This window comes from Cyprinodon tularosa, unplaced genomic scaffold, assembly GCF_016077235.1.
Source record: "Cyprinodon tularosa strain WSP-4 unplaced genomic scaffold, ASM1607723v1 ctg91, whole genome shotgun sequence".
NCBI classification, from domain to species: Eukaryota; Metazoa; Chordata; class Actinopteri; order Cyprinodontiformes; family Cyprinodontidae; genus Cyprinodon; species Cyprinodon tularosa.
In genome coordinates, this window is record NW_024039685.1 from 188,747 (window position 1) to 199,673 (window position 10,927).

At 37.6% G+C, this 10,927-nt stretch overlaps 1 protein-coding gene across 2 annotated transcripts; it reads left to right on the forward strand.

The window, feature by feature from the left end:
• Positions 1–258: 258 nt before the first annotated feature.
• larp7 (La ribonucleoprotein 7, transcriptional regulator) lies at positions 259–10,927 on the forward strand. 2 transcript variants are annotated; one of them, XM_038274397.1, is made up of 13 exons: positions 259–374; positions 543–745; positions 843–943; positions 1,036–1,119; positions 2,496–2,660; positions 3,845–3,947; positions 4,035–4,340; positions 6,409–6,562; positions 6,672–6,793; positions 7,859–7,971; positions 9,354–9,513; positions 9,667–9,758; positions 10,814–10,927. In XM_038274397.1, the coding sequence occupies exons 2-13, from the start codon at positions 547–549 to the stop codon at positions 10,889–10,891; spliced, it is 1,677 nt and encodes a 558-aa protein (XP_038130325.1). In that variant the 5' UTR covers positions 259–374; positions 543–546; the 3' UTR covers positions 10,892–10,927. The 2 variants fall into 2 exon arrangements, with proteins under 2 accessions (XP_038130325.1, XP_038130326.1); XM_038274398.1 differs by having other exon boundaries at positions 547–745.

Consider the following 10,927-nt stretch of genomic DNA (forward strand, 5'->3'; position numbering starts at 1 on the left):
ATATACAAACATTAAAATGAAAGTAACTGAAAAAAAAAACTTGAAGTGTATGGGTAAAATGTTCTTGTACGGTTTAAAAAATGTTATTTAATCAGAGCTGCATTAAACTACAGTATATGTTCTCCTTTTTTATGTTAATGTTTTTATTTTATTTTATGTGACTTAACTGTATTTATTAAATAAACATTTTTAACAAAATAAAGAATTTGATTTGGACTTTTATTTTGAAATTCGTAATCGGAATCGGTGCTCGTTTTTGTGACGTTACAACTGTGCGCCATGTCTAAAAGATCCCGCTGTGTGTTATTAGTGGAGTTGTAGCCGTTAAAGCATCATTTTTATGTGTTTGTAGCCGAAGCCTTACCCTAAACAAGGTGAGTCCTGCCAATGATTGTGATATTTAAATGCGAAATAATTAGTTTAGAGATGGTTTTAAAGCTTGGTTTGTGTTTAATCTGTTGATAGCCGTAAATAGCCGTATTATTTTTTTTTATTTTGTATGTTTTGTTTGTTGAATAATGGAACTACTGTCCCACCTTAAGGAAGATGAACACAGAGCAAGAAGAAGGAGATAATGGAGCAGCTAAACCTGATGACAGCAACAAGGAGACAGAAAAAAAGAAGAGGTCTCGTGTGAAACAGCTGCTCAGCGACATTAAGAGGCAGGTGGAGTTCTGGTTTGGAGACGTCAACCTGCACAAGGACCGCTTCCTGAAAAAGCTCATAGATGAGTCCGACAATGGATGTAAGGATCTAGTATCAAGATTTAAAATGTAAACGTTGAAACTGAGAGCAAGTTAAACCTTGTACCTTACCTTTCTTTGTTTTTGTTACTGCTGCAGATGTTGACATATCTGTGCTGACTAGCTTCAGCCGCATGAAGAAGTTGACGACGGACACCAAGCTGATTGCCAGAGCCATTAAGAATTCATCAGTAGTGCAGGTAACTTCTCCAATTGTTGTTACAGGTCTTTCACTTTGAAGGTTATGGTTTATGTGAGTGACTTAATTCTGTTAATTTTTTTCATATTACAGATTAACCTTGAAGGAACTAAAATAAGGCGACGTCATCCGCTTGGAAACCCACCGAATAATGTTGACAGCCGGACAGTTTATGTGGTAAAACAGTTTATTCCTGTGTGTTAGTTTGAAATAAAATGCATAACTTACATTTATTTATGTTGTTTAGACAGTGAAATTTAAAAGGCTTTCTCAATATTGAGATGTTGGTTCTTTTTATTAATAGTTTATTACACTTCTGATAAGAAAGGGATCCATGATAACGACTCTTCTATTGGTTTTCATTAACTTTTGTTAAACCGGACCTCATTAGTTTTGTTTTGTTTCATAGTGGCATGGAAAAGCTTGTTTACCGTTTGAGCATTTTACATTTTGTTACGTTACAAAACATACTTGCTTTTTTTTTGTATGTTATCATTATTTACTTTCTTTAGGCAGACAATGCATTTTTTTAATTATACAGATCAAATCATTGCATGAACAATTCACCCCTTTTTTGTTTTCACGACTTTCTGACATTACCCAGGATTTTAAAAGCCCTTCGCATGTTTTCACACAATTTTTCCAAGTTAATTTCAGTTTGTCTGCTCCACACTTTTTAGGATAAAAGGTTGTGGTGTTGGAGTGGGAGTTTCGTGTCGCCCCATTGTTGATGGGTATGCTTTATGCACTGAGCAGTGATTATTGCTCTATTCACTCTCCATCCTGAGGATGTTTCATAAAAGTAGTTGTGGATCTGTAAGATGATGTCTTTAGGTGATCTCCTGCGTTTCGCTTGCAGAGCCCTGGGTTTCCAACATAACGTGGGACACATTCCACAAGCCAGTTTCATGTCCCCTGTTGTTTTGGGAACAAGATGGTAGTATAAGGGCTCCTCAGAGGGGGTTTGTTTTTTGGAGGTGTAGTGCTGTTCACTTCCACCTTTTAGAGCTGAGGGAACAGAACATAAATTACCTGGATGGAAATAAATAAATCGTGGTATTTGTTTAACTCACTGGCGGATAAAGGAGCTGTATTTGTCTGCTGATAGATTTTCCTGAGCTTTTCATCTCTGAAGCTCATCTTTGCTGCTTCTGATTAATGCACAGCTTGCCCAGCCTGTTGTTTCACGAGGAAGGTCATGTTGTGATAGAACTAGAGTTGCACATTGTGAAGCAGTCTTTCCGTTTTCCGATGACTGATTGAACAGGACTGCATGGCTGTTTAAAAGCAAGCAAATTGGATTTACAATGTAACCCTGAATTTGATTTATTTTACCTCCAACTGCCTGAATGCTTACTGCTCTTTTATGAGAATTATGGTGTCGTATGAACGTTTGATTTCATGTGTTGCACATCCTGAACAAGTACTTTCTAAAAGTAATGGAGTTTGTATTGCGGCTCATGATGATTGCAGAATGTTAACATAATTATTTGATTTTGACATTTTATTTCTATACCTTCCCACCTGTGCTCCTATGTATCTTCCCCTTTAAGGAACTCTTACCCAAGGACGTGACCCACAGCTGGATTGAAAGAGTTTTCACGAAATGCGGGAATGTGGTTTACGTCAGTATTCCCAGATACAGAAGTACCGGTGACTCGAAAGGGTTCGCCTTCGTCGAGTTTGAGAAAGAGGAACAAGCAGAGAAAGCTATCGAGGTGGGAAATGGAGAATGTTCTACTTATTTTAGTTTGCATTTTAAAAAAAACACACATTAGAGAACATTTACAGAGTCAATGCTAATTTTCAAAGTTGCAGGGGGGGAACACAATACATAGTTGTTCCTTATAATGAGTTGTTCTAGTTTTTTAAGAGTTCAGTTTTTATTTTTTCTGAAAATTATTTAGAATTTGGAGATGAAATGTTATTTCAATAGACTTTAAAGTTTTTTCTGCAGCTTATTCTGCAATAAGTCATTTTTTACACAATCTGGTGCCAGAATGCCAATTACTCTCTGTTTATACCATTTATAGTCCATACATAAATAGTTTCTGTACACATGTAATTAAATATTTATACTATTTCTCTATGCAAACTAAATTCCGTTGCTTTGTACTTTTGACAGTGTAATGACAATAAAGTTGAATTCTATTCTATTCTAATTAACCGTAATGTAAAGGGCTGTTTATACTCTCCGCAGCAGTGTGTTGCAGTGAGCTAGTCTCAGATATTTTTGATTTATGCCCAATATTGAAACATGGTCTACGCTATGTTATTCCACGCCACAATGCAAGAGGGAAAATCGGGAACTAGCTGTGGGTCTAGATACGGCCGAGGCGGTGAGGAAGTGGGGGCAAGTTTGTGCGACATGGAGGGACATGAGGGCGAAAAAGAGCGGGGGTCCAGGTGGAAAAATGGTCCCAGCGTTCTCGCGCACCTCGCTCTTCTAGCTGGTCCAACTTCACGAGCCGTTTTCCACAATGGCGGCTATACAAACAAAACAAGCCTTTAAGGTACCAAACAGGAAATATGCATAGTGTAGAGTGGATGTAGATGTGACCAATCAGAGGCCTCCTGTCTGCGGCACTGTCTGCGGTCAGCTACAATTTTGGAGAGGTGCAACAGAGTGTCTGCGGAAGGGGCATTCAATGCGACACACGCAGACGACCTGGTTTCTGAGTATAAATCAGCCTGAAAACTGTTGAACATATCTAAAACTAGGGAGATTAAACTTCTTTACATTAGCACTTTGTATTTTGAATGTAGCCTGAAACGTATGGCTCTTCTTAGAAATGTTATGTAGACTTTTAAGACATTAAGATGAAGAAAAAATGTATCATGACCTTTATTCACAGGTTTTGTGGAGAAGAAGCTGTATGATCTATTTTTATTTTTTTAATAGATGTTGAACAATCCTCCTGAAGATGCTCCAAGGAAGCCAGGGATTTTCCCCAAAACATTAAACAGGAAACCTATTCCCTTTTCTGTGGACAATCCACAGCCCAGTAAGTTTTCTATGTTTAGTTTTTCAAAATATTTGTAATTCTTGAAGGTCTTTAAAAACATCTCACTGGGTGGTCATGCCCTAATAGGAGAAGAGGAGAAGAAAAAGCGAAAAAAGAAAAAAAAGAAGGATGGAGCTGTAGCAATAAAAGCATCGGCAGAAAAGGTCCAAGAGGCAGCAATGGAAGCCGAACCGTCGGAGCAAAAGAGGAAGCATCTGACAGCAGATTGCGATCCAGAGTCCACTGGCACTCAGAAGACGGCAGGGAAGTTCTCAGAGAAAAAACGGCGACGCTCACAGACTGTGGAGGGATCAGAGAGCGATCTTCCTGCTAAGATTAGGAAAATCAGTGAAAGTGAAACAGGAGACGAGGAGAAAGATGAAGCCAACATGAGTAAGTTCTCACTTATTGCTGTTTCATTTGTTTCTTCAGGTTTGCTACTTATGGGCAACTAATATTCACCCCAAAAGTATTGCATAATTTATGCCTAAAGTTTACTGGAGGATTCAGACAGTTCCTTTTTAGAAAATGAACTGACAACAACACACACCAGCTTTGTAAGTTATTACATAGCAGCATTGTCCTTCTTTTGTCCTCAGAACTAGAATCAGAGAAGTTGCAGTGACATAATCTTGGGGGTAAATGTGGTCCATTGTTTTCTTAATGACCACCCCTTCAACTATTAGAACCACAGCAATGAAAAACCTCTGTTATAAGGTTATATTCTGCACATATTACGTTATCAGCCAAAGTAATAGCTGAAATACCAACTTAAAGTGAGACAAATTATTAAAAAAAACTGCAATAAGCCCTCAAAGTAGGTAAGTTTAAGTACTGTTGATTTAGAGTCTTGACTTTCTGTCTTATAATTCTATTAGACGGCGTTCCAGTTGAAATTACCAACATAGAAGTTGGACATTTTGACTTCCACCAATAGAGCTTTTATATTTAGTAGAGCTGCCTCTAAATAAATGGGAATATAGCATAATCAGATTTATTTAATTTAATAGATTTAGTTTATTTCAGTAGTTGATCTAAAAGGTGATACTTGTAGACTCAGACTGATGTATTTCAACCTTAACAGGACTTTTTTTTAGTGTTTTATTAGTGTAATGTGATATAAACATTTTCTGAGCACCATTTAGGTTTTTCGCATGCTAAAGGCCAAAATCATCAATTTAACAGAAATGTATTTTACTTAGACTTGGATAAACTTAATTGTGATCTTGTATACAAAGAGTTTACACAAAACAAAATTTCGTTACAAAAAGCTTTGCGACAGTGAATGAGCGGCCTAGTAATTAAAATGAACATTTCCATTTATAAAGTGCAGCAGTGAATAGTGTAAACAGTGTAGGAGAGACATGATGCAAAAGGCATTGATTTGAAAGGTTCAGAGCAGTGGAAAAATAAATAGATGTGGTGCAAAATAAGGTAGAAAACACTGTTCTGTTTTGAAGATATACCATGTAGTGCAGATATGTTGTTTAGAGTGTGATGCAGAGTCTTGATTTGTGACTTGATTAGAGTTTTCAACAGACTGGTGGCAGCGGGGAAAAGCTGTTGCAGATCCTGCTGGTCCTGCATCGAATGCTGCAAATTCTCTTCCCAGAAGGCCCCAGGGAGAACATTCCATGTTGGGGATGTGAGGGGTCATTTATGATGTTATGGGCTCGGGACACGCAGCGCTGGGATGAAATGTCTTTAATGGAGGGAAGAGGAGCCCAGATGATCCTATCTGCTGTTCCCACCACTCTTCTCAGACTTGAATTCTGAGTTCCGTGCTTTTAGCGATTTCCCAACCTCCCCATTCATCCAGGATCATTGGTTGGTCCAGGTGGTGATGTTCTTTTGGATGCTGACGTCCTCAATGCATTTGTTTATGTAGGCTGACAGTCGTGGCATACTCATCTAAATGGATTCTGTTATAATAAGTAGTTGCAGCTTTGAATATGTTCCAGTCAGAGCATTCCAAACAGTCCTGGAGTGTCTCCATGGCCCCCCTCAATCCACACCCTTGATGACCCGCTTGATGATTACCATGCAATATTACGGGATTATTTCAAATACAACAGACATGGTGGCTAAAACGGAGGGCAGAAGGGGATGTGAATAGAGGAGAGAAAGAAAGATAAAACAAATACACATCCTACGTGTCTGCTGCTACACCTGCAACAGAGAAAGCATCACAGCTACAAACATCAAACACTGAAAAATATACAATATTATTTGATGAAAATGGATGGCAGCAGCCAAATATATAGTTTTTCTGTAAACACCTCGGTCAACAGACACATTGGGCTCTATGTGTGAGCACAATTGTATATGTAAAGTTTCTCCATGAAATTCCTCAATTAGATGATATTTATGGACATAAAGAGGATGTGTAAGGCGGCCTTTTCATTGACCAATTGTTAAGAAAAAAAAGCTGGATTTTTACCTGTGTCCTCCCTCCTCACAGATCTGCCCAACAAAAGTGTCAAAGAGGAAAACACTGAGAAGGGGAAAGAAAACAGGGATGACACAGCTGTCAAGGCAAAGAGGAAGAGGAAAAAGAAACACAAAGAGAAGTTAAAAATTGGGGAAGAAGTCATCCCATTACGTGTTCTGTCAAAGTAGGCCCCTACGTCCCTTTTCAATTCCTCATTGTTTCAATAATTGGTGAAATCCCTGGCAGCATTTCATCACAGCATGCTTATGTATTCTGTTTGTTTCTGCTTAAAGGAAGCAGTGGCTTCAGCTGAAAGAGGAGTACCTGGTTCTGCAGAAGCGCAGCATGGCGTCACTAAAGAAGTGCATCAACCAGATCAATCACAAGGAGGACGATGTTACTCAAGATGGAAACGGTGATTTTAGAGTTTGACTGTTTTGAAACTAGTGTTGCACCGATACCAGTATCGGGCGGGGCCCCAGCACTGAAATAGTGATATCGGTATCAGCGAGTACCAACTAGTAGGGCACTTATACCATTTTGAGAGCCGAAAGTTTATGCAACTATTGTCGCCCATTCCAGGTAGGCAATAAAAAGTTCTACTGGATTCACTTTGTATTAGTCTTTTTCCTTCTTCACAAAGGAAGGCAGCAGCTTGACAAAGCCATGATGGCAATTATTTTACATCCAAGTAGTATGCAGTTCTTAATATATATACACACACATCAATTTCAAACAGATGGTATCGGCCAATACTGCACAGCTAGGTATCGGGTATCCACGCCAAAAAATGGCATCAATGCAACACTATTTGAAACCCTGACAGAACAATTTATTACACTATGTCAACAATGAATAAAAACCCCTGAAATGCCCACTGGTTTCAGAGATCATTTCCACATACACAGGAGTGGATACATTTAACAATATAAATATTTAAAATAGGGCTGCAGCTAATGAATATTTAGCAAATAGATTAATCTGTCGATTTTATTTATTTTATTTTTTTGGATTAATCAATTAATAATCGGATAGCAAAATGTTCCTTAAAGAAGACTTTTTGCTTAATTAAATCAGGTGAAACAAACTTTTCGTGTTGAGGATTCCTGGATAGAGCATATTGAAAGATGAAAAAGGTTTTTTTTATCTTAAATGAAAAATAGTTTCAGCTTTTTTTATAGTCTTTGTATAATTACTGCTCTAAAAGGGTATATTTTTCATTCTCTATACTCCAGTTGACAATTGATTACCAAGTTAGTTGACGATTATATCAATAATAGATTATCTTGATTAATCCGATAAAATATCTCAGCCCTAATTTAAAAGTATTGATTATGATGGGTAATTTATACATTACTAATCTAAAGTAAGGTATTTTTTTCAGATGTTTAAATAAAAAAAATCTATCAAAATAAGTTGGCTGATATTTTAATACCTGGTTGTTCAATTTGGTTTTTTTTTCTCTCCTTTCATTTTACAGTTGATTTGAGCAGCAAAACTGAAAAGGAAACTAAACAGGGTCCTCAGTTTGTCAGCGGTGTGATCGTAAAGATTACAGACAGCAAGCCGATACCAGGGAGGAAGATCATCAAGGTACAGTATACCTTAATTACTCCATCTGACCCCATGAAATCACAATAAGTAGCTGATTCACTCACTGGATTAGACCAGCTTTTTTAAGTTCACACAAATGTCATCCAGTGTACCGTAATTTTCAGACCATAAGCCGCGACTTTTTCCCCGTTTTTCGAGCCTGCGGCTTATATAACAATGCGGCTTATCTATGGACTTTTACAGCTAACGGCCACTAGGGTAATACCTAAATCTATGGATTTTACCATCCACCATGTTGACGTCACATTTGCTTCAACACACAAGTACGGTAGCCGCACGCGAGGGAATGCGGAGGTCCTCCGGAAGCAGACTTCTACCGCGAGTGGTACGAGACAGAAAGACGGATATTAAACATAAAAAACCTGCGGCTTATGGTCCGGTGCGGCATGTATATGTACAAATCATGCAATTTAGCTTCTGTGGCTTATATTCAGGTGCGGCTAATAGTCCGAAAATTACGGTATTTGAACATTGTGGCCAAGCTAACGATTATTTAGTAATTCATCCAAGTGGAAACTTCTATCAATTCACATCAACATGTTTCAGGTATTCATCTCTGTTGTTTTGAAAATCATGGCTGATGGCTAATGAAAAAACAATAATTTTTTTTGTTAGCAAAGTAAAGTAAAAGGAAGTGAAAATTGATTTTTAACACAGTGTTTTGTGGCTTGGCATGTATCACTGCTGGTAGCATTACAAGCCTTCACATCATCTTTGTCCGGTCAAAGGGCTACTGTATTTTTTCCTTCCACTGAACTTTTCATTGACATTTATGGATGCAGAACTCTGAATAGCTAGCTTCTTTAGCAATGGGCTTTTGTGGCTGACTACAAAATGATTAGGGCACCTGGAAAAAAAAAAATAAATTACTAATTTTTAAATTTTATTTTAGTTTAATATGGGGAAAAAGTAAAGTTTCTGAGATAATAGTCAGAAATCTGGGATAATAGTCAGAATTCTGACTTTTTTTCTCATATTAAACTGAAATAAAATTTTAAAATTAGTTAACTTTTTATTTTTTCAGTGGCCCTAATCCTCTTCCATAGGTAACCCTCCTTGTGGAGGCTGTCGATGATCTGTGAAAATGGTAGTAGTCTTCTGTGGCTCTGTATAGAGTAACATTTTAGTGCGAAAAAAAAATCTATTTTAAATTTTATTTTCTTATAAAGTCTGTTTTGATATTTTTTTTTACATGAGATGTAAAGCACAATCGTAAAAAAGTAACAAAAGAATTTTATTTAAATCATAAAATTCTATCAAAAAGGTGAAGCTCTTTTAATTCACTGAAACAAATTCAGTTTAAATAATCTTGGTTCTGTGTAGTATTGTGCTGATTTATCTCTTCTTCTGTTGATGTATAGGATGCCTTGTCCAAAGTAGCTCCAGTTGCTTATGTTGACATCCTGGAGGGAGATGTAGAAGGCCACGTACGCTTCCATTCTCCAGAGGACGCTACCGCCATCAGCAACGCTAAGGAGCAGCTGCTAAGAGAGCATGGCTGGAAGCTTGAGATTCTTAAAGGTAGGAAGGTTTTCACCTAGAGAAACATATTATATTAATTTATTTAGCTGAAGTGTGTTTGAAGACATAGCTTGTTCTAAAACACAAAAACAATAAATGTTTCGAGTTTGATTGTATTCTTATTGTTATTTTGGATTTTATTTTGTGTAAAAGGTGACAATGAACAACGGTACTGGCAGAAGATTTTGGTGGACCGCCAGGTCAAACTGAATCGGCCCAGGGAGAAGAAGCGAGGCACAGAAAAGGTGAAGCCGATTTCCAAAAATTCAATCATTTTGTTGCAATTGAATCGCACTACATTTAGTTGGTTCAGATCATTGCAGCTCTGAACAAACCATTATCCTTTTTTATTTGTGATGGCCAGGACGGGCAGTGCATAATTACTTAGTGAGAGGAAAGTGATGCCCAATTTTTAAAATGCAGAAATAAAAATCTCAAAAGCAAGTGGTGGTAGTTTGTATTTAGTTCCTTTCTCTCTAAAATAATTAAATAAGGAAACCAAAGCAACCAACTTTCTGTAGCTATACTGTAACCAGTAAATATAGTCACAATGTGTGTGTAATTTCATCTAACCACATCGTAGCTGTTTAGTGAAAGCATCAGATGTTTGTTATAGAACATTAGTAAGCAAACACCATTAGGGAGACAGATCAGGGAAAGTTTAAAGCTCAGTTCAGGTTATAAACAATATCCTGAGTTTGTTACCAAGTCAGGTTAATCCTCTGAAAGACAGCCACACACCTTCCAAGACACGACATTCCACCTTAGCTGATAGGAGAGGCAAGGAAAACACGATGTCATGAGAACTCTAGAGGAGCTGCAGAGATTTCCTGCTCAGTTGGGACAATATGACGAAAAGATGGTCCTAAATCGATAACAATCCTCAAACTCAATCAAAAGTTAGTGTTACAGGAAATCTGCTGCTGTTGAATAATTTGCCCGAGCTTCAGTTTAGCATTTCATCCCATTATGCACAGCCAGGGATGTAACATTAAAAATCACACAATAAACCCAGATCTGAGTAGATGTTTACTTAAATCTTTATGATTTCTACAGACAGGTTTACCACAATAGTAGATTCAAACCCTGAAATGATGGCTTTTAGTGTCAGTGTGCCACCCCAAGTATTTTAGTGGCCCCATCTGGCCACCACTATGAAACACATCAGGAGGCGCCACTGTTTCTAGGATTTAGAATCCAATTTGTGTATCACATAAAATTATCCTATAGGTAGTGCAGCTCCAAGCTCTTTGTCCTGCATTTCATTTTAATTTTCTTCTCGCTTTATTATTTTTTTTAGCTCATTTCCAAAGCTGAGAAAATCATCATTGCCCGAACCAAGGAGGCCAACAAGCACATCCGCTTTGAAGAAGACTGACATCCTGCAGTGCTCCCTGATTGGCTGAGAATGTGG

Excerpts from the sequence above, each read along its gene's own strand:
- larp7 (XM_038274397.1), top strand. The coding sequence starts at position 547 with ATGAACACAGAGCAAGAAGAAGGAGATAATGGAGCAGCTAAACCTGAT. Across the intron at positions 2,661-3,844 it reads AAGCAGAGAAAGCTATCGAG|ATGTTGAACAATCCTCCTGA; the intron begins GTGGGAAATGGA and ends TTTTTTTAATAG. Across the intron at positions 7,972-9,353 it reads CAGGGAGGAAGATCATCAAG|GATGCCTTGTCCAAAGTAGC; the intron begins GTACAGTATACC and ends GTTGATGTATAG.